Source organism: Emys orbicularis, chromosome 1 (genome assembly GCF_028017835.1).
Source record: "Emys orbicularis isolate rEmyOrb1 chromosome 1, rEmyOrb1.hap1, whole genome shotgun sequence".
Taxonomy (NCBI): Eukaryota; Metazoa; Chordata; order Testudines; family Emydidae; genus Emys; species Emys orbicularis.
The window spans coordinates 116,889,078-116,913,305 of NC_088683.1; the positions used below are offsets into that span (position 1 = coordinate 116,889,078).

General features: G+C 47.4%; 1 protein-coding gene across 1 annotated transcript in view; it reads left to right on the plus strand.

The window, feature by feature from the left end:
* ERC1 (ELKS/RAB6-interacting/CAST family member 1) overlaps positions 1-24,228 on the plus strand; it is a 569,800-nt gene that overhangs the window by 130,045 nt on the left and 415,527 nt on the right. Inside the window, exons 4-6 of the mRNA XM_065406940.1 lie at positions 4,280-4,354; positions 15,889-16,044; positions 17,972-18,055. Coding sequence (XP_065263012.1) covers positions 4,280-4,354; positions 15,889-16,044; positions 17,972-18,055 — 315 coding nt within the window. The remainder of the gene's footprint in view (positions 1-4,279; positions 4,355-15,888; positions 16,045-17,971; positions 18,056-24,228) is intronic.

Genomic DNA, 24,228 nt, shown 5'->3' on the forward strand with positions numbered 1-24,228 from the left:
TTCCCTAAATGGCCCCCTCAAGGATTGAGCTCACAACCCTGGGTTTAGCAGGCCAATGCTCAAACCACTGAACTATCCTCCCCCTTCTCAAATAAAGGTTGCAAGATTTAAAGATAAAGGTTGCTATCAGAACCCCCTAAAAGAAACTGCTTTTATGGTGCGTTATATCTGTTTCCTGCCATTCAGTCATTGTTGTCTTCATCCCAGTCTTTATATTCTTGGGGCAGGGTCTGTCTTTGCATATTTGGAAAGTACTTAGTACTACTGAATAAAAATAACATTCTGTACAATACAATTTGGCAGAGTCTCTGTATTTGCCCTTTGCTCTTCCAGGTCTCCCTCTTTCATTGAACATCTTGGAAAGATTTTTTTTCTTTTGTAACAAGTTACTGCATTTCTTCCTAACAATAATACAGGAAACAGACTTGTAAGTTGTGTGCCAGAGGCAGTTAGGGAAAATTCTTGTAGCTCAAAACAGGACACTTTGCATTAATGGGGTCTTTCCGCATGCTTAAAATTGCAGAGAATTCTCTTCAATACTCTTCCCTCTTTCCCCTACATACATGTTTGAGAACTAGGAAAGTCAAAGAAAGAGTAAAAAGAACAGGAGTACTTGTGGCACCTTAGAGACTAACAAATTTATTTCAGCATAAGCTTTCGTGGGCTACAGCTCACTTCTTCAGATGCATAGAGTGAAACACACAGACAGAAGATATTTATACATACAGAGAACATGAAAAGATGGAAGTACGCATACCAATTGTAAGAGGCCAATCAATTGAGATGAGCTATCAATAGCAGCAGAAGAAAAAACTTTGAAGTGATAATCAAGATGACCCATAGAAGGTGCGAGGAGAACTTAACATGGCGGAAAAAAAATTCAATTAGTGTAATGACCCAACCATTCCCAGTCTCTGTTTAGACCTAAGTTAATTGTGTCTAATTTGCATATTAATTCGAGTTCAGCAGTCTCTCTTTGGAGTCTGTTTTTGAAGTTTTTTTTGTTGCAAAACTGACACCTTCAAGTCTGTCACTGAGTGATTAGAGAGGTTGAAGTGTTCTCCCACTGGTTTTTGAATGTTATGATTCCTGATGTCAGATTTGTGTCCATTTATTCTTTTGCGTAGACACTGTCCAGTTTGGCCGATGTACATGGCAGAGGGGCATTGCTGGCACATGATGGCATATATCACGTTGGTAGATGTGCAGGTGAATGAGCCCCTGATGATGTGGCTGATGTGGTTAGGTCCTATGATGGTGTCACTTGAATAGATATGTGGACAGAGCTGGCATCGGGCTTTGTTGCAAGGATAGGTTCCTGGGTTAGTGTTTTTGTTGTATGGTGTGCGGTTGCTGGTGAGTATTTGCTTAAGGTTGGGAGGCTGTCTGTAAGCAAGGACTGGTCTGTCTCCCAAGATCTGTGAGAGTGAGGGATCATCTTTCAGGATAGGTTGTAGATCTTTGATGATGCGCTGGAGAGGTTTCAGTTGGGGGCTGAAGGTGGCGGCTAGAGGCGTTCTGTTATTTTCTTTGTTGGGCCTGCCCTGTAGTAGGTGGCTTCTGGGTACTCTTCTGGCTCTGTCAATCTGTTTTTTTCACTTCAGCAGGTGGGTATTGTAGTTTTAAGAACGCTTGATAGAGATCTTGTAGGTGTTTATCTCTGTCTGAGGGATTGGAGCAAATGCGGTTGTATCTTAGAGCTTGGCTGTAGACAATGGATCGTGTGGTGTGTCCTGGATGGAAGCTGGAGGCATGTAGGTAAGTGTAGCGGTCAGTGGGTTTCCGGTATAGGGTGGTGTTTATGTGACCATCGCTTATTAGCACAGTAATGTCTAGGAAATGGACCGCTTGTGTGGATTGGTCTAGGCTGAGGTTGATGGTGGGATGGAAATTGTTAAAATCATGGTGGAATTCCTCAAGGGCTTCTTTTCCATGGGTCCAGATGATGAAGATATCATCAGTGTAGCGCAAGTAGAGTAGGGGCGTTAGGGGACGAGAGCTAAGGAAGCGTTGTTCTAAGTCAGCCATAAAGATGTTGGCATACTGTGGGGCCATGCGGGTACCCATAGCAGTGCCACTGACTTGAAGGTATATATTGTCCCCAAATGTGAAATAGTTGTGGGTGAGGACAAAGTCACAAAGTTCAGTCACCAGGTTTGCCGTGATGGTATCGGGGATGCTATTCCTGATGGCTTGTAGTCCATCTTTGTGTGGAATGTTGGTGTAGTTGGTGTACATCCATAGTGGCCAGGATGGTGTTTTCTGGAAGATAATGATAAATTACATGGAATTCAAACCCTGTTCTCTTCACCTTCCATTAAACATGTTTTCACTCTTGATGGAGTTGTAAACACAGGCTTTAAATTCAGTGAGTATTTTTAAAGATGTAAACTGGGGCCTCTGGTTTCAGACGGTATTTACTCAAAGCCACTTAACAGATATTTATGGAATTTAAACTGGTATTGTTGTGTGGCTTTTCTTCTGTGTGGCCTCAGTGAAAACATTGACAAGGTACTCTCTGTTTCATTGTCAAATCTGAGAGTAGCATGTGTATTTTTAGAGATTTTTCTGGCCTAAACCCTATGTGTACTGGTTTATTTGCTAGCTGACTATTACTAATAGGTTTTCAGTTTAGACTGACATTTATCTGTAAAGATAGCATCTCAGAAAATACACAAATTATATATATAGAGAGAGAGACACACACAGATTGTTGGCTGTATCGTCATCACATACAAGTATAAACATCTAGAAAGTTCTGTGTTTTAAAGGCAAGAAATGGAATGGCCTAGAGATTTAGAGACCTGAATTCCAGATTGCTAAATCTTGCTCTGATACAGGCTCCCATTGTGGTCTTTGTCAAATCAGTTCACCATTCTGCCTCAGTTACCCTATCAGCAGGTACTTACCTACCTGACAGAGTTTTAAATAATCTTTGCATATCTTTTGAAAGCACTATATAAATCAGCTTTGCAAATTCTGTTTGCTTGTTTCAGGACCGGCTCCAAGGTTTTTGCCACCCCAAGCGGCGGGGGGGGAAGCCGCAATCGCGATCGGCGGCACTCCAGCGGCAGCTCCACCGCGCCGCTTTCTTCTTCGGCGGGAATTCGGCGGCAGGTGCTTCCCTCCGAGAGGGACCCGCCGCCGAACAGCCCAATGTGCCGCCCCTTCCCCTTGGCCGCCCCAAGCACCTGCTTGTTGGGCTGGTGTCTGGAGCCGGCCCTGCTTGTTTATATGGGGGCAAAGAACCTTTTTGACCTTTTGGAAAGGGTGAGTGAATATTCTTTTTTGTCTGGGCCAGGAAATCTAAATTGTTATATTAGGTAAAGTGCAATAACATTTTAGATTTGTGTGCACCATAGCACAGTGTACTTCGGGTATGGCAATGTTTTGGTTGCCTACATTTCTCTCGTATTTAATATCGTAGTGTGTGACATGAGGGTGATACATACATTTAACATCTAAAGGCCTGCTCTTCATTTTTGAAGATGAATACAGAGAAGAGGGACAGATACACTATAACAGATCCGTTTTTTCTCCAGCTACCTATTTGTATCCTTCAGCAACTTGGAAAGTGCTGTAGAGCAGTTCAGCTTGTTGCCATTTATATTCTCTAGGCAGCTCTCTGGAACACTCTAGCAACCTGAGTGCGTGCCCTTTACATATCTACAGAAATATCACACAGGCATTTGTCATCCTCCCCTTTGCACATTGTGAGCCTCTGGAGCAACTTGCTATCCAATCATGTTTTTTCAGCTACTTTCAGCCTCTGTGCAGGGAGATTTTCATCATAGGTAACTAGGTGGTTGCTACTCTGGGGGTGGAAAATATGGAAAGGAGCATTATCAACACAGATGCTCACAACAGCATGTTTAATAAAAACAGCAATAATCTCGTTTATGTTTATCTTCTTTAAAATAGTTCTATCTTCTATGTGAAGACAATTGCCTTTAAAAAACGGAGGATTCACTCACCAGCAAGGTAGTGGAGATTTTGAGTACGTCAGTTTTACAGTTTATTTTGGATATTTTTATTTTGGTGGTCAAAGACCAAGTTTCTATTGTGCCTGTGTAACTGAGCTAGAGTTCTGTTCACTGGACTGCAGCCCGTCCTCTATGATGTGAAAGGAAGATTGAAGGGTTGGAAACATCAGAGGGCTGTAGAAGGGTAGAATTCTGCTGCATTAGAAAGAGAAGGTTCTGATAACATTCCCTGGAGTCCGTGGAGTGGAGTGAAATATCATTGTTTTCACTCTTTCCTCCTTGTTCTTCTGTTATAGGAGATGCATCGTCGGTTTGAAAATGCCCCTGACTCAGCCAAGACAAAAGCTCTACAAACTGTTATTGAAATGAAGGTAAGAGAGTCCACACTGGCAGATGGGGATCCTATTCTTTTGGATGGTATATGAAGTCTTTCAGATAGCATAAAGCATGAGAAGTCTGACAGCAGATACAATACATAGTCCAGTATTACTAATGAAAAAAATCTTGGAGATTTTCATTGATCAGGCAGTTTAGAGAACTAGTTCATTGCATGATAGAAGTCTGCTTTTCATCTACCTGGAGTGTTATTTATAGTTTACAGCCAATAATCCATTGTATTATAAGGACAGTATGAGGAGATAAGTGGGTGCTTTTTAATGGTGGTGTGAATTCTTTCCCATCACAGTATTTTCTGAACTTTTGAAAGGGTATTGGTGGCACCCAGAGTGCAAAGCAACATTAGATATTTGCATTCCAAAACACCTTATGTGAAGCAGGTGATTCAGTCAGAAAGGTGCATCCTGAATTATAGCTAGATACAGTTTTGTGGTTTAGTCTTTAAACTAGTGATGCAGGATTTAGAGCAACATAGACAACTTGTAGGAGCCTGTCGCGGGGTAGATTCCCCCCTTTGATGGGGTGTCAGGTCTCATGTGGTCAAAAGAAAGGTCAGAGGCGGTCCCACAGCCAGTTAGGTCCTATGCTGATGACCCTTACTATAAAATGTGGTCATATTGCCTAGTGACTGGAGTTAATAAAGTCGCGCTTCCACACAGGGCTGCGTGGCCAATGGCTAGAGTCAATAGAGTGACCCTTTCGTTCAGGGCAGCGTAACCTAATGGCTGGAGTCAATAAAGCAGCCCTTCCTCTCAGGGCAGTGTGGCCGCTTGGCCCGTTGGGGTAGGGGTGGGGGGCGCCACCTATGTGTGTGGTATCCAGGGTACGGGGACTTGAAAATCCTACTACTACAGGCCCTCCCTGCTCCTCCAAGTCGTAGTCTCGGGCCCTGGCGGTGGTGCGGGGTGCTCACCACCGAGTCAGTGGGGATACTCCCGAAACACAGTGACTGGTTCCTCAGGTCACTCACAGGAGGAAAGTCTAAGTCCCCTGGGCTGCTTCTTACCCTTTCTCTCTTGGCGATGTTCCCCGGTTCTCCCGGGTTTCTGGGGTCCTCAAGTGGTGTACCCTTCTGCCGGTGTGGTCTCTTCTCTGGGCTCATCAGGCAGACTGGTGTCCGTCTGGAACTCTGTGTGCCGTGGCTTTGTAGTTGGGACCTGTAGCCACTCCCTGGTGAGAATCTGCATCCTCCCCCTTCAGCAGCCTGCCCAGATTGAGTTGGGCTGCTTCCTTTTATACTCTGCCTTCAGGCTGAGCATGCCCACCAGAGTCAGAGGGGCAGGGCTTCCTCGGCCTGCAAAGAACATTTAACCCTTTCAGGGCTGGTGCGGATCAGGTACACAACATCACACAGGGCCGGCTCTAGGATTTTTGCCGCCCAAGGCAAAAACAATTTTGGCCGCCCCCGCCCCCCCCGTTTTTTAATTACCCCACCCCCGGCCCCGCCTCAACTCCGCCCCTTCCCCAAATCCCCAGCCCTGCCTCCTCCCCCCAGGCTCTCAAGCCTGGGAGGGAGGGGGAGCAGCGGCGCGCGAAACAGCTGTTTCGAGCGCCGCGGCCGCTCAGGATCTCCCCCTCCCTCCCAGGTTTGAGAGCCTGGGAGGGAGGGGGAGACTCCGAGTGGCCGCGGCGCGGGCGCCGCTTCTTCCCCTCCCTCCCAGGCTCTCAAGCTTGGGAGGGAGGGCGAGTAGCGGCGCGCGAGCGGCAGCGGAGGTGAGCTAGGGCGGCCGGGGCACATTTTTAGGGGCGGCATTCTGGCGCCGGCCATGCCGCCCCTAAAAATGTGCCGCCCCAAGCACCAGCTTGTTTTGCTGGTGCCTAGAGCCGGCCCTGACATCACAGATCCCAAGGACCACAAGTGGATTGCATATATATTTACACAACTTCATGTAGCTGTATGCCAGATTGTATGTTCCATAATGTGAATGAAACATGTAGTATTAATAAATACTTTCTCTTCCTACTCATCTTTGCATTCACACTCTTCCTTTTCACCACTTCTCACTCTTGTTCTCCAAATATTAACTTTCTCTATAGCCATTTCTCTCCTTTCCATTCTGGAGTCTCCCAATCCTTTCCCCATGCTTCCTAACAGGCCAGCCAGTTTTCCTTTTGAAAACAAATAGCTGGTCTTTTTCCCTTTCTATTTCAGATTGTTAGCTGCAGTGCATCCCTCAATAACCCCCTTTTTACACTTTGAGATATGCACGAATCAAATTCTATTGCATATATTATGCAAGAGATCAGACTGCATGATCATAATCCCTTCTGGCCTTCTCAATCTATGCATTTAGGTGGGGAAAATAACAAGTAAAAGAAGTATGTGGTGAGCATAGGATAGAAAGGGGGGTAGTGTCAAACCCTACAGTTTTTCCAGGGAATGCGTTTGCTAGTAGTCCCTGGAGAAACTGAGTAGAACAAACATGTCTGCTTTTAGAGGATGCATTTTATAAATGAATAGGCATGTGTGTAATAGTGAGCATAAGGGCTCTGTGTTCTGTGTGCATCAATTTCTTTTCAAGTTATTGCATGTGTCCATTCCATTTCAGGTGTGTGCATGTCCTATGCACTGTTGTCAGAGATTTTTCCCTCAGCTGTAACCCATCGAGGCAGTGCATGTGCCCTCTGCCGCCTCGTGCTGCTGCACAATAGTATAAAGGGCACCCCCAATGCCTCATAGGTCCTTCTGACTGCCCATGATGGTTGTTGAAGTGTGAGATCATGCTATTGCAAGTCTTTTCCTCATTTTGTGTTTTATATATAGTTGGTACTCATTTTAATACATTAGTAGACATAATGTTAGGTACTGTAATTACAAAAGTAAGTTTCTTTTTAAAATGTATTTTTAAATACTTCAGTTTCTGTTCATGGGTGATTGGTGCTGGCGCATGCCTAGATTATCGGGCTTCAAGCCCTACCATTCTTGTAAAAAAACCGATGCCAGTGAGTGACTCGCAGTCCAGTTGCCTGAAGTGTCTTGGGGATACTCACATTCACAATTAATGCCAAATTTTCAGGAATTTTAAACCAAGTACCAAGAAGGACAGGGAGGCCAGGTTTACGTTTCTGCGATGGAGGCAGTCCTGTGCATACTCTTGGAGCCTTCCCGCTCAGAGTAGGTACCGAACACATTGGAATCCATCAGAAGTGCTCCTCCTGGTCTTGCTGATCCTCATGGCCATTCTCCCTCCTGGGTACTGAAGAAGAGGCAGCAGAAGATGGTGTCTAAGGACAAAGTATCTGGGAGATCAAGGTTCCCTGGCTCAAATTCCAGCGGCAAGAATGTGGACAAAGACACTGTGTTCAAGGTCAAGGCACTCTCTGAAGCAGTCAACTGCTCAGGCAGGACTGTTGGCACTGGCCCCAGCCCCGGCCCATTGAGACTGGCCAGTAAGTGGCTCCTTCTAGTGCAACGGTGCTGCCCTTGATGTCTCAGCACTAGGAGACTTTCCCAGTACTGTTGACACCCGAGGCTTATACAGTGGCTAGGGATCCTTCTGAGTCTCTCGGTACCAGTTTCATTGGCCATGCAAGAGTCTTCTCGCCCAGCGCAGACAGTTGCTATTGTAGCCTTACTGGTGGCTTTATCCTAGCATGTGGTACCGTGGACTCCCATGTGCCTCTTCATGCGGTGCTATCCAGAGGGAAGTCAGCTGTGTTCTCTCCAGGGCCACCTTTTCCAGGTTCCTGAGATCAATCCCAACATCTAGGAACAATCCTCCACTTGGTTGGGGGAGGCTGATCCATCTTTTGATTCAGAGTTGGCTTATACATTTTACAGTCACATCATGTACCTCACCATTCTCCTTTGAGCGCCTACCACCCTTGGTATCCTCTAAGTCTCTGTCATGGCCACCAAGCAGGAACCCATGGCCAGGAAGAAATTGGACTGCGCCCTCTCAGTTCCTTCTTACCATCTGTGACGGTTGCTGGAACGACCCCTCTTGCTGTAGCATGGCTTCTTTCCCAGTGGCTTGGACTTTCTCTCTTCGTATTTTATATAGGTATTGTAGTTAGTATATATAGTTCTTAATTAGAATTAGTGTATACAGTAATGTTAGTAGTTGTCCCCGTTGTCAAGGGAATTTTCGCCCCAGGTGCTGGGCATGCTTCAGTCCCCGGGCTTCAAGCCGTGTGCCTCGTGCAGCAAGCTGATGCCATTTAATGACCCTCACACTAGCTTTCTAAAGTGTCTGGGGGAGTCCATGTTAAAGAGAAGTGCCAGATCTGCCAGGATTTCAAACCCTGCACTAGAGAGGATAGAGACATTCGGCTGAAGGCCATTCTTATGGGGGCAGCCCTCAGATCAGCCTTGGAGCCGAATCGACGCTGAGCACTTCGATACCTGTGCAGAGCGCTCCCCTGGCACCATGCTCTTCCTGGCACTGCTCTCCATCCCCGTGCCAAGGAAGAGGCATAAAAAACACACCAAGAGAGGGCGTTCTCCGGTGCAGGGAAGAGACAAGTGGGGTGCAACTAGCATAGTGAGATCTGTGTTGAACTACACCTCCTCCCCAGAGTCTCTGATGGTGCTGCCGACTCCACCTAGAGCACTGAATCTGATACAGGACCCATCATAGACTCCGGGGAGCAGCTGTGGGGTCGGGCATCTGCTGGCCCCTTCAACACCTGAGGCTTTCCAGGCAGCAAAGGACCTGCTGTCCCTCCCAATCCCGCCAAGCCTTCAGGACCCCTCGTCAACCAAGGCAATGGAGGACAGAAAGGTGCAGAGTGCGGTGAGCTCCACCGTGGCACCGACCACTGTGGCACCATCCAGGGGCAAGCCCTCCACGGTCCTGTTGCAGCAGTCTTTGGTCCCCTGGTGCTGCACGGAGGCGCAAGTGGGTATTGCACTGCCATGGTCTCCAGGGAAGGAATCCTCTTTGGAATCTGAAGAGGAATCCTTTGCTCCCCCCAAGACCTACAGGTACCCAGCCTACACTCCTGACTTCAGTACTGGCCCTCCTGCCAGCACCTGGCCACCGGGCCACTGGTTGACGCAGTGGCAGTACTGGAATCTTGGGGTTTTCCCCCAGTACCTGGGCCCCCTTCCCACTGCACATACTCGGTGGTGTCAGAAAAGCAAGCTACTGTTTCTTTCTGCCTGGCACCAGACCCTGACCCCGATACTGACCCCAGTGCCGACAACCAGGAAATGGCCCCAGTGGACATGGTGGAAGTGGAGGAGGAGGAAGCCCATCCTCCAGCACAGGCCTCTTCCTTGTTATCACCAGGCAAGACTGTCACAGGCCCTAGTAACCCACTCCCACAGGTTGACTTCAGGGCCCACCAGGAGCTCCTGAAAAGGGTTGATGCGAACTTGGGCCTAGAAGTTGAGGAGCTTAAGGAGTCAGCACACAGCCTATTCGACATCCTGGCTGCAGCTGCTCCTTCCAGAATGGCCTTGCCCATTAACGGAGTGGTGATGGGCCCATCAGAACACTCTGGCAGACTCCTTCTTCTCTGCCCCCACCTCAAAAAGGGCAGAAAAGAAATACTATGTCCCAGCCAGTGGGTTTGAGTACCTTTACTTACCCTCTCCTGCATCTCCCTCCCCAGGGTCTCTGGTGTGGTCGATGGCAATTGAGCAGGGCAGACAGGAGCATTTGAGTGCTACCCCCAAAAATAAAGAGGCCAAGAGACTGGACCTGTTCGGACATAAGTTTTATTGAACGGGCAGTCTCCAGTTATGTGTATCCAACCAGCAAGCCCTGCTAGGGAGATGCGAGTTTAATCTGTAGGACTCATTATACAAATTTAAGAACTCCCTGCCACAGGAGTCAAGGGAGGAGCTCACGGCCATCCTAGAGGAGGGAAAGACTGTGATCAGGACCTCCCTCCAGGCGACCGGATGCAGCCGACTCAGCAGCCAGGGTTATGGTGTCTGCAATCACCATGAGGTGCTGTTTGTGGCTCCAATCTTCTGGCCTCACTTGTGAAGTGCAGCAATCTGTTCAGGACCTCCCCTTTGAGAGCACCTCCCTGATCTCGGAACAGATGGACTCAAGGGCCAGTCTTTGTTTCTTGGGCCTTTACATACCTCCAGTTTCAAGGAAGCACCTTAGGCCCCAACAGCCTCCCATGTTCATGGTGCCTCCCAGGCAGGAGTCCGACAAGAGGAAAGGAAAGGGTTATAAGTGACGCCAACCCTTCCCTCCAACCACAGCCTCCCAGTCGGGCTCTTATAGATATCCCGGCAGGGCCAGGTAGGCCTTTTGAAGGTATGCCTGAGGGAGATATACCAATCTCAACTCCAGATCGATCTCCCCTTTTGTTTTTGGACTGCCTGTCACCCTTCAGCCTGGCATGGTCATATAGAACATCAGACCATTCATTGAGTACTGAGTACGGTAACAGTTGGCTACACCCTCCAATTTTCATCCACCCTGCCCTCCAATCCCCCACCCCTTTCCCTCTTCAGGGACCTTTCTCATGAGCAGCTTCTCATCCAGGAGGTGCAAGCCTCCTACATCTTGGGGCCATAGAGGAGGTTCCTCGAGACTTGAGAGGGAAGGGGTTTTACTCCCGATATTTCCTAATCCCAAAGGGGGGAGGGGGCTAGGCCCATTCTGGACCTGTGTCGCCTCAACATATATCTCAAGAAACTGAGGTTCCGCCTGGTCTCCCTGGCCACCTGTCAACGTGGTTGCTGCATGGCTGAACCCTGAAGAACAGGCCTGCTTGGATCATGTTCAACAGGCCTTGCTAGGTAGTAGAAAGCCTTCCACCAGGGCTACCTTCCTGGCCAAGTGGAAACGTTCCACTTGTTGGGCCTCTGAATGGAACCTCTCTCTCCATCCCGTTCTTCTCTGCAGTCTATCTTGGACTATCTGCTCCATCTAAAGCATCAGGGTCTGGCTCTGTCAAGGGTTCACTTGGCAGCCATCTCAGCCTTGCACCCTCCAGTGAATGGCAGATCAGTGTTCTCCCATGAGATGACGATCAGGTTTCTCAAGGGGCTGGAAAGACTCTATCCTCAGGTTTGCAAAGCAATCCCCCCCACCCCCCCATGAGACTTAAATCTGGTTCAGTTGATGCTCCTGGGGACTCGCTTCCATGTGTTATCATCATGCTCCCTACTGCTTCTGTCTTGGAAGGTCACCTTCTTGGTGGTGATCACCTTGGCTAGAAGGGCCTCTTAGATCAAAGCCCTGATGTCAGAACTCCCTTATACGGTATTCTTCAAGGACAAGGTCCAACTGCGCCCCCATCCCACCTTACTACCAAAGATGGCGTTGCAATTCCACAACAACCAGGATGTTTTTCTACCTGTCTTCTTTCCAAAACTTCACAAGATCGCTGAGGAACGTCATACACTGGATGTTAGGCGGATCCTCACCTTTCATATCAAGAGGATTAAGCTCTTCCACAAGTCCATGCAACTCTTCATAGCAATAGAGGAAAGGATGAGAGGGTACCTGTGTCATTCTAAAGGATATCGTCCTGATAAATCACCTGTATCTGAGCTTTCTACAAGCAAGTGAAGATTCCGCTTCCGGCCATTGTGATCACTCATTCTACAAGAGCCCAGACTTCATTGACAGCATTCCTCGCACAGGTACCAATCCAGGACATCTGCAGAGCTGCAACCTGGTGGTCGGTTCATACTTTCGCTTCCCACTATGCCATCATCCAACAGGCCCATGATGATGCCCGTTTTGGGAGAGCAGTATTGCAGTCAACATGTCCATGAACTCTGAGCCCACCTCCCGGAATACTGCTTGTGAATCACCTAGTATGGAATGGACATGAGCAAGAATTGAAGAAGAAAAATATGGTTATTAAACTTTTGTAACTGCTGTTCTTTAAGATGTGTTACTCATGTCCATTCCATGATCAGCCCTTCTACCCCTCTGTTGGAGCTACTTGCAAGAAGGAACTGAGAGGACGCGGGGCCAGTGGCATCCTTTATACCGACGCATGTGCACACAACTCCAGAGGGGGCTAATGGATACCACCTAGGGAAAAATTTCAGGCAACTGTGGACGTGGTACGCACACAACTAGCATGGAATGGACATGAGCAACACATCTTGAAGAACAACAGTTAAAAAAGGTTAGTAACCAGTTTTTAGAATTGGAAAAGGAACAGAGAAGGGCAACAGAAATTATTAGGAGTATGGAACAGCTTCCATATGAGGAGAGATTAAAAAGATTGGGACTGTCCAGCTTGGAAAAGAGACGACTAAGGGGGGATATGATAGAGATTTATAAAATCAAGAATGGTGTGGGGAAAGTGAATAAAGAAGTGTTATTTAAGCCTTTACATAATGCAAGAACACAAGAGGTCACCCAATGAAATTAATAGGCAGCAGGTTTAAAACAAACATAAGGAAGAACTTCTTCACACAATGCTCAGTCAACCTGTGGAATTCGTTGCCAGGAGATGTTGTGAAGGCGAGAAATATAACTGGGCTCAAAAAAGAATTAGATAAGTTCGTAGAGGATAGGTCCATCAATGGCTATTAGCCAAGATGCACAGGAACGCAACCCCATGTTCTTGGTGTCCCTAAATCTCCGACTCCCAGAAGCTGGGACTGGACGATGGGATGAATCACTCAACAATTGCCCTGTTCTGTTCATTCCCTCTGAAGCATCTGGCACTGGCCACTGTCAGAAGAGAAGATACTGGGCTAGATGGCCGGTTGAGCTGATCCAGTATTACTCCTGGGGGATTTCTGCGCCACTGCGCATGCACAGAATTCATGTGTCCCGCCTAATTTTATTTTTTTCTACAGAAAATACAATCTGCCCCAGAAGTGCTGCAGTTCTGTCTTTCGCCCACCAGAGGTCACTGTGGCGCCAGAACAGGCAACAGCAGGAATGCAGCAGTCTGTTCTCATGCCACAGTGGCCTCTGGTGGGCAAAAGGTAGAACTGCAGCACTTCTTGAGCAGATTGTATTTTCTGTGGGGAGGAATTTTGTGTGTGTGCATGCAGTGGCACATATTTCCCTCAGAAGAAGTTCATCACAGCACCTGGCCCATGGAGCCAGATTAGGACAGTGTGTGGCACACGGGGCTGCTGGGGGTCCCAGACTGGGGTTCAGAATGGCTAGTGAGGGGACAGACTAGGGCGTGGGCTCAAAGCTAGTGGGGTGACAGGGTTGAGCCAGGGTCTGAATGTGAGTGGGGGTACATGGCCACATGGGGATGGGGGAGGAGGCTGCAGAGACCCATTGGGATGGGAGGTGCGGGGATGGGGCAGATGTGCCTGACTGAATGGGAGAGGTTTTGGAGCAGCCAAGGTCTACATGGGGGAGGTTCTCTTCCCCTCCCAAAAAAAACCTGTTCCATACTTCTCCCACCCACACCCAACAACCCTGGCTCAGTCCAGGCTCCTTCCTTCTCCGTCAGTTCCTCCGCTACCCCTGACGCTCCCAAGCCTTTGCACTGCTTTTTTTGGGTCTGTATTGATACAGACATACTTGCTGACAGATATTTTGAAATAAATTACCAAAATGATTGAAACTGGCATGATTATATTGTGGTATTTTGGCAAATAAAATATTCAGAATTTTAAAATATTTTGCGCAGAATTTTTTATTTTTTGGCGCGGAATTCCCCCACTCGTACAGTATGGCCCTTCTGAATCATACTCATAGCTCCAGTTTGGCCTTGACAACATTGGTTTTCCAATGTCCTGACCTTCTCGAACAGAATTCCATTGACTTCACCGTTGGACCCAAACCTGATCTCTCAAGACCACGGTCACCCTCCTCTACCCTAACTTTCAGGCCATCCATTCAGTGTTTTCCCCTATCTGGGCTCTGATCCATCATGTGTAGGGCTATTTGATATTCCAGAAACAGCAAATTCTTCCCATTTGTTCCATCAAGGTCCACCTTGCAGCTGTCTCAGCTTTTCTCCGATCCTGTGACAATCAGATTTCTAAAGGGTGTGAACTGTTTATATCCCCAAGTAGGGATTCATGTGACTTAAACCTGCTGTTAATGAAGGTAATGAGTTCTCCATTTGACCTGTTGGCTGCCTGTTCATTACTTCCTCTCTTAATGAAGGTAGCCTTTTTTGTGTCAATTACATCAACCAGGAGAGTGGATGAATTACAAGCTCTAGTGTCTGAACCTCTTTATGCAGTCTTCTAAAAGGACAAGCTGTACCTGTGCCCTCATCTGTAGTTCCTCACCAAAGTGGTGTCTCAGTTCCATATTAATCAGGCTATCTGTTTACCAGCTTTTCCCCCTAAGCCTCTTACTCATAAGGATGAGGAGAGACTTCACATGTTAGATGTCAGGAGGAGAGTAGGATAGTGTTGGCGTTTTACCTGGACAGAACTAAATAATTCCAATCATCTTCACTGTTGTTGTGGCAGTTGCAAACTGGATGAAGGGCAGGTCCCGACTCTTCTCAAAGAAACTCATCCTGGATCTCCTCTTGTATACGTTTGTGCTATGACTTGGCCAATGTAACCCCTCCAAAGAGAGAGTTAGCACATTCATCGAAGGCTCTAGGTTGCAAATGCCCTTCTTCCTCAAGTGCCTATTCTGGACATTTGCAAACTTGCATACCTTTGCCACCTCTTATGATGTTTCTCAACAATCTAGAGATGATGCCGAGTTTGTTGTGTGGCCCTTCAATATTTATTCAGATAGACTCCGATTCTCCCCTCCAGATTGAACTGCTTGTGTGAATCACCTGAAGTGGAATGGACGTGTGCAATCACTCAAAGAAGAAACAGTTACTATCATGTTCTCTGAGATGTGTTGCATATATCCATTCCACAATCCACCTTCCTTCCTCTCTCTACTGGAGTCTGTCTGGTAAAAAGGAATTGAGGGAGACAATAAACCAAGTAGATTGGAAGATCTCCATTCATTCTGTTACAGCATGAAAAAGACAACAGATTGGATTGCTTACTTGTAACATATATATATTTTTTTAACTATGTAGAAATGTTTGAAAAAGTATGGGTGAGATTTGGACTAGTTTAGCAACCCCTATATGTTCATCCATTCAGGAATAGATTGATATCAGTACATCAATTCCATGCTTTATGGTGTTTAATGTGTTCCTCATTGTCACCTAGACCTCATCAGTAGAAGCTGAGACTAACTTGTTTCACAAGCTCTCATCTCTCATACTTGTGGCACATCCATGGCTTAGGTTAACTATGAATCTGCTGTTTGTACTAATACTGTGGCTGTCACCATAATAATTTCTCTGGTATATATCACCTCAGGACTGCAAAGTGACTGTTTTATAGTCTCTTACTTAGTGTTCACTTCATATGCCACCCATAGCAACAACCTAGTTCACAGGCTTAAACTCCTTTACTTGCAGAATGGAGAGAATTGGAGAAAAGTGCCCTCTCAGGCAGCCAGTCTTAGCTGCTCAGCGAGATGATGTTTAAATAGGTGCAGAGTAATTACTCAGGGAATGTTTATTAAGGGGCAGTTACAACTCTGGTGCATTCATATACATTGTTCCTTTTATGGTGTGTTAATGAGACGTATAACTGCACGTTGCTTTCCTTCTCTTCTTACTCTTTCAGGACTCAAAAATCTCCTCCATGGAACGTGGCCTCCGTGACTTGGAAGAGGAGATTCAGATGCTGAAGTCAAATGGAGCTCTAAGCACAGAAGAGCGTGAGGAGGAAATGAAGCAAATGGAGGTGTACCGTAGTCATTCCAAATTCATGAAAAACAAGGTAATGAAAGAACAATGATAGTAGCATAATGAACTCTGAGCCTTGGGGAACAGGTGGGAGAAGTACTCTTACGCATGTCATCGAATCAAGGGATAGAGTTGGGACCTGCCCTGTACTGTGAGCATTGGGAAATAGGAGAGGAGGCATCTGCATTCTACTCTGAAATGACGAGACTAGCCTTAGAATATTTAACAAAGGAAAATGGAATATTTAAGGAAAACTATAGAACTGTGGGCCAGATTCTGCCTTTAGATTTACACTCACAGCTTCCATTGACTTAACTGAGATTTGTGCATATCTTTGGTTCTTTTTATAGTTTAGGTTAATTAAGGGCATGTCTACACAAACACTTACTGCATGGCAAGCTGGGTCATAGATCTACAATGCTCTAGCATGCCACATGCTAACTGTGTGTGTGAACTCTGCTGATGCGCACTAGAAGTTCTCTAGTGGGCATCAGCAAGGTCCATACTGTCAGTTAGTGTGTGGTATGCTGGAGCGCTGTAGGTTGACACCCCAGCTTGCCATGCAGTAAGTGTTCGTGTAGACATGCCCTTAGTTTAGCAGCCTTTTCAAACATACTTTATGGAGGGAGAAAAGTATTTCTTCCCATTTGACCTGTCGGATCACTGTGACATAACCAAGAGATTTAGCATTATTTCAAGTCTGGGCTGAGCATGAACTGTAGTGAAGGGGTTTCTATTACACTGTCCTTCCAGTAGTGTTGTCATAAAATGAACAGATTCTAGTGGTGTCATAAAATGAACAGATTCTACTTCAGCAGTGGTGCCAAGATTTATTCAAACTTATGAGTATGTTTGTTCTGCAAGGCAGGATGGCATTGAGAAACACCGGTACTTTGGCACAGAGCTTGGTATCAACACTGCTTGCCGGACTATGTAGAGTTTAAGGTCACTTCATACTTTGTTTCTGCTGGATACTGTGGAGTGCTCACTACTGTATTTGTCCTGCAATGAGATGATTTGTTTAAACAATACAGTTCTAACCTGTTAGAGAAAGTTAAACACAAAGATTACAATCCCCTAAAGCAGAAATATATGTGGTAATAAGACTTGTTAGTGCTCCCACCACTCCAGTAGATTGACTCACCCCAGGAAAAACGTCTCTGTTTTTTAAATAGTGCTTTTTATCCTGTTGAGTTACCACTAGCAAATGAAGGGGGGAGGGGGAAACATTTTAGGCATATGCAAAAACCACTTGAATTACCAAGCCTTCGTACTGCCTTACCATATCCAGTTACCTCCCCCTCACTGTGTTAGAAACTCACGTCACCTCGTCCTCTCCCTTTACAGACTTTATGAGCCTATTTCCTTTTGATCAATTTCTGGATCTGTTCCATACATCACACACACTTCTCTCCTGCTGACAACTTCCTCCCTACCCCTTGTTGATTTAACAGCCTTATCCCCCTTGTGGCTTATGTCCAGCCACAATCCCATTGTCTTCTCATATCCCTCTGTCTTGTCTTGCTTAATAAATGCACATAATTGTCCTTTTAATAATGTATTGTGTTGATGTCAACAGCTGCTTCCTGGCATATTACTCCAGTTTACACCTTTGAAGTGAATGATTTTTCTCTCACTATTTCTGTCTTAATTTTCTACTTGCTCCCAGTTTCAAAATGGTTGGGTAATATGCCCTAGATCTGAAATATAAAAATTGACACTACAGACATGGTTACAGTTAGATTTATATAAGTATGATGATGAAACTCTTGCCTGGGGACTTGTGAAAATAGAAGAACTTTAAACTCCTGTGATCATGACAGCAGGGATGAGGGAATGAGTGACCAGTCGTGATCTTGCTGTGTAGTTCTTTGTCACATTTAGTCACTATGATGGCTGAAACAGGTCAACTAGAAGACAACAAATGATAAACACTGAAAAGAATAACAATGTCGTGGCAGGTAGAGCAACTGAAGGAAGAGCTAAGTGCCAAAGAGGCTCAAGGGGAGGAGCTGAAAAAAAGAGTGGCTGGTCTCCAGGCTGAGGTCTCTGCCGTAAGATTCATCTCTTTGTGTGCAGTGGCCATTCACTGGGTCTTTGCTAGGTCTGTGGCTTTCTGGTAGCTTACACTTTTCTTCTTTTACACAACAGTAGAACTAACCAGTTGGCTCTGCTCTGTATCTGCCTCTTGTTCACATCAGCTTGGCATCTGTAGCATCACTGTTCAAAACGCACTCTGAATACCCTGTTTGTTGTCTTAAATAGAATGATTCAGCTTGATGGTAATTTGTTCTTTCATATTGGGACAGATTTTCAAAAGTGCTCAGTACCCACAATTGCAGTTAGATTTTTCAGAAGAGCTGCAGTTTTATTTAGGCACCAAAATAAGCGCCTAGTTTTTCTACAGCATGTGTGGAGCTCTTTTGAATATCTCTCCAAAGATGTAACAGTGGGAGCTGCTGAACACTTTTGAAAATATATCCTTGATGTAGTTGCCTAAATGAGATCTGTGCATTTTTGAAAATCTGGCCCTACATCATTTCTGCAGTATACATTTAAGTTTTTCCTTACTGTAAAGTATGTGAATGCTCTGGGTGATCAGTGTGTGTTCAGGAGCAGAGAGATGTGAACACTTCAGGCTGCCTTCATTTCCTGTGCAGCTTTGAATGGTATGCACTGCATTCCTTCCTAAAGAGCTTGAGCATGATAGCTCGGGGGGTGGGGGGGCTCAAGACTCTGAAATTTTGCATCTGGGGACAATGAATTTATGACATTGCCTGGGACTATTAATATTGTGTACTATCTGTATGCAGGTAAAACTTCCTCAGGTTAAAATATCTGGGCTAAAAGGGTCTAAATTCTCTCTTCTTCAGGTGGAGCCAAAGTAAATTCTATTTTTTCAAAAGCAAAACTGACCAGTGATTTTTACTCTAATTTGTGTTGCCTCCGAATTGGAGAATGTAGTGCCATCTGAAGCTTATAGTTTTTTTTGGTTGAGAGATGGTAAGAAAACTGAACTAGCCCCAAATTCTGTAATTACTTTCCATTTCTTATGCTGTACCCAAGGTAACTAATGCATCTAGTTTTTGTTCTATAGGAATAAAAGTTTGAGAGGCTGACCGCAGAAACTGCTACAGTTCACACTTAGGTGACTCTCTGCTAAATGGAATGAGGGATCTATTTATTGAAGTATTTGCTATCAGTAGAAAGAACTAAGGTGTCTAATGTTCATCTTACACTAGATGCTAAAATCAGAATTAAGTTAATGACTTACCATTTAATAGTCCTCTAAATTAAATTCTCTTTAACTTCTCTCCAGTTTCTCCATTAAAAAATGGAGAAAGAAATTTTAAACTCTCACCAGTTTCTACACACCTACACTCAGCTCCCCTACAGACCATTTTACTCCAGGACACACAGGTCTGAGGTGAAAAGGGTTAGAAAAACTTCAACAGCATCCAAGAAAGAGGATTTTTAAAATATCCATCCATCAACAGAGTATTGTCAATATATAAGGAAACTTCCTTATTTTCATCTAAGGACTCAGATTATTTTTAAGACATCTGTATTGCTATTAACACCTCAGATTATTAAAACTGACTGTTTTTAAAATATAGTTTATTCTTTTAAAAAATACGATTTATGCTTTTTTCATGTTGTGTATTTCACTCAGTTTGGAAAACAAAATTGGACTGGTCAGTTTCATTTTAGTTTATAATCTGCTTCACTTTCTGGTTTGCATGCATTTAGCATGCTCTTGGGCTTGGGTTTCCCGCACTGCTGGGGAAGTTGTTTGTAAATTGTTCTAAAACATTTCTGTTCATGTTTGGTTTTATAAAGACCTGTTTCTCCTTCTTAGATCAAAATGTTAGGCCTAAATTAAATTACCGTTTTTAGGGGAGGAGGCAAAACCAGAAATTTCCAATTATAAGCCTGGATTTGTGTCAGTTTGTAGCCTCAACCAATCCCTCTCTCTAAGCATGTATTCTTGCCTTCAGCTTTGGTTCTAAAGATGTCCTGGGTGATGGTTGTTTTTAGACTGAGGTTATTAATCTTATCCTACTACTGTGCAGATGAAATTTTTCACTCATTATTCATTGAGATGAGAATCTGATTCGCCATCTCTTGAAACCATATGGGAATTTTACCACTGTCTTCAGTGGACTCTAAATCTGGATAGAGATTTTCATTGCATGGCAATTCCAAAAGCAGCTTTTTTAGTATGATTTGTCTAATTTTGGTGTTAGTAGTTTTACACTATACTCGGACTCACTTTAAGAAAGATTCCCAAATAAAGGATGTTTCTCTCGTCAAGAGGGGTGAAATGCTAGTTTTACCAAATGTAAAAATGAAAGGTATGTTTCACTGACATTCTCTCTGGAGATGGGTTTGGATTGGTGAGCTTAAAGGGGGGAGAAGAAACCAGTTCAAGTGACAAAAGGCAAACACCCATCAAAGAGATCACTCAGAGGTATACCCAAACATATCTAATCTCTTTAGGTGTTTATAATGCACTGTTACTACCAGAGCAATGTACATATCCAGTACAGTTCTGTTGCATCGTCATTAGAAGACTACCCCGGTAAACAGTTGATTTTGGTTTGTCCATTATAGGACGGCTGAACATTGGTTTCACTCTGTTTAAATGCACACCTTTTACTAACTGAATGGGATTTACTTCCCTCCTTTTCCCCTGATGTTCTGTGGAGACCTTTCTTCTTCGAGTGATTGTTCACGTCAATTACACATTAGGTGTGCGCGCGCCGCGTGCACGAACGTCGGAAACTTTTTCCCTCAGCGGCTCCCGTCGGGCCTGCAGGGTCTCCCCTCCCGCCAGAGCAACTCTGTCTGTCATCTGAGAGTGTCCCTTAGCGTAGTAATTAGTGTTATCTTGACAGTTATCAGTTCTTTAGTAGTTAGTGTTAAGCTTAGCAGTTATCAGTTCTTTAGAAAGACTCAAACTTCTTTGTGTTAGGTGTTTGGTCAACCCCGGCACCGGCCCTGGGCGGCGGGGCATGCCGCATGCCCAAGGCTTCAAGGCTTGTGCCACGTGCCGCAAGCCTATGCCATTGAGCGATCCACACGACTCGTGTCTCCGTTGCCTGGGGGAAGCACACCAGAAGGAGCGCTGCAAGATCTGTAAGGCTTTCAAGCCTAGGACTAAGAAAGAGAGAGACTTTCGCCTTAAGCAGCTGCTCATGGAGTCGGCGTTACAGCCCTCCACTTCTACGGCACCGTCAACCTCGGTGCGGAGTGCCCCGGCATCGGTCCGTGATCTGGCACCAGTGGGGCACCCTAAGCCCTCGGGACCGACTCAGTGGGACCGCCTCCGGCACCGGTCGTCTTCGCCGGCGAAATCGAAGGGCCAACCCAAGGCCCGAGGACGTTCCCCGCATAAGAGGGTGGCGCCCGCGAAGACCTAAAGTGCGCCTAAGGCCGTTGCGGCCCCAGCACAGATCCCGGTGTCAGTGGCTCCGGCGCCGAAGGGCCCGTCGAGCCCCGGGATAGGCGCGTCGAGTGAGGAGGAAGGGCTGGAGGGCCTTGTGGAGCAACCCTCCACCCCGGACACATTTGAGGCAGCAAAGGACCTCATCGAATTGTCCGCTGAGGGCCCCCGCCAAGCCAAGGACAATTTGCCGAGACTGCCATCCAGAGGCAAGCCGGCAATGGTGCGCCCATCACGGTCGCCATCTCGGCACCGTTCACGGCGCCGGTCCCGGTCGAGCTCCGCCTCGGTGGACTCCCGACTTCCCTCCGCGCAGAGAGCCGCACAACCGGCGGGCAGCAGTAAGCGCTCGGCACCGACCCAGCAGCCCTGCTCGAGTCGACACCGGGACGTGTCACTCACGCGATCCCCGGAACCGGCCACCCGCAGTCGTTCCCGGTCCCGAGGGCACCGGTACCGATCCAGGTCCAGGTCGGCAAGACGTTACTCCCGATCACGGTCACGGAGACCCTGGATCGGCACCGTTCCACGGCACCACCGTGGCCTTCCAGATCACCGTCCGTGGTTTCGGACGTAGACTCGGGCCGATCCAATAGATATGCCCACAGGGCACAGGCCAGTAGGGAGCACGAAGCCACTTGGCATCCGCAGTGGGGACAGCCCGGGCACTGGCCGTTCTGGACCCCTTGGGCCTACCATCAGCAAGGCCCCCCATCCAGGACCTCGAGATCGGGCCTCTCGGGACACCGGTCCCGCTCTCCGCAGTGGCGCCCTCCCTCGCGCAAGGAGGCCACAGTCTCCAGACCGCCGGACCGAGAAAGGGCAGACTCGGCACCGAGCTCGGCACCGTCTCAGACCCACGCCGTAGGGCGGTCTCCAGAGGAGCGCCCAGCTGATGAGGAGTTGCAGGAGGAGGAAGACGCGCAAAAGGCCCTGACCTCTTCCTCCTCGCTAGACGAAGCCGTGGCGGGCACAACAGTGTCCGGCCCTCCCCCGATTGACCATCGGGCGCACCAGGAACTGCTCTGCCGAGTAGCCCTCAATTTGGGATTGCAGGCGGAGGAGACGGTAGAGCAGGAGGACCCCATGGTCGACATTCTAAGCCCTGAGGGCCCCTCCAGGATCGCGTTCCCGCTCATAAAAACGGTCCAGTCCAACTACAAAGCAGTATGGCAAACGCCGGCCTCCAGTGCACCAACTGCAAAAGGCGTGGAGAGGAAATACTTCGCCCCTTCTAAAGGGTTCGACTTCCTCTTCTCTCACCCAACTCCCTCTTCGCTGGTCGTCTCTGCGGTCAACGAAAGAGAGTGACATGGCCAGCAAGCCCCGGCCCCCAAGGCCAAGGAGGCGAAACGCCTAGACTTATTTGGGAGAAAGGTCTACTCGTCCAGGGGCCTCCAGTTGAGGATCGCTAACCAGCAAGCGATTCTGAACAGACACAACTTCAATTCTTGGGCATCAGTCTCCAAGTTTAAGGAATCCCTGCCTCAGGGCGCCCAACCCAAGTTTGCGGCCATAGTAGATGAAGGGAAGGTGATAGCCAAAACCTCTCTACAGGCCTCCCTGGACTCCGCGGACGCAGCTGCCCGGACAATAGCGTCAGGTGTGGTAATGAGGCGCTCGGCATGGCTACAGGCTTCCGGCCTTCCCCCAGAGGTGCAAAACACCATACAAGACCTTCCATTCGAGGGATCGGGCTTGTTTTCGGACCAAACGGATGCCAGGCTGCATAGCCTCAAGGACTCTCGAGCCACCCTCAAGTCGTTGGGGATGTACACCCCAGTGACGCAGAGGAAACCCTTCAAGCCCCAACCTCCACAGAGACAGTACCACCCTCGTCCTAGACAGGAACCGTACCGCAGGAGGGGCAGGGATAACAGGCGTAGTCGCAACAACACGCCTAACCAGGGCCAAAATCAGGGCCAAAACAAGCCGCAGCCGGGAAACAAACAAGGGTTTTGAAGCTGCGATCGAGGACAGAGTACCAACCTCTATTCCGGACCCCCCTCTGTGTTTCAGAGACCGCCTGTCCCATTTTTACCGTGCTTGGTCACGTATAACATCGGACCGCTGGGTCCTACGCACGGTGGAGGCAGGCTACACCCTTCAGTTTTCCTCGCCCCCTCCCTCACACCCCCCATCCCCGTCCCTCTTCAGGGACCTCTCTCACGAGCAACTCCTCATGCAGGAGGTGCAGACCCTCCTCACAGTAGGAGCAGTGGAAGAGGTTCCTCCGGACCTCAGGGGGAAAGGGTTCTATTCCAGATACTTCCTCATTCCCAAAGCGAAAGGGGGCCTCCGTCCTATCCTGGACCTACGCAAGCTAAACAAATACTTGCTCAAACCACGTTTCCGTATGGTCTCCCTTGGTACTATTATTCCATCCCTGGATCCGGGAGATTGGTACGCTGCCCTCGATATGAAAGATGCCTACTTTCACATCGCCATCCGCCCGGACCACCAGCGGTTCCTGCCCTCTGTCGAACACCCTCTGTTGGTGGCTCGATCGGCAGCAGGTTTGCGCGGGGGTCCCTTTCGCCACCCCACAACCCGTTCTGACGTTAGTAACAGACGCGTCGGACCTGGGTTGGGGGGCGCACCTGGGGGACCTGCGCACTCAGGGCTTGTGGTCCAGGGAAGAAAAGTTGCTTCATATCAACCTGAAGGAGCTGAGGGCGGTTCGCCTCGCCTGCCAGACCTTTCACGCTACCATAGCAGACCAGAGCGTGTCGGTTCTGACGGACAACACTACCGCCATGTTCTATATAAACA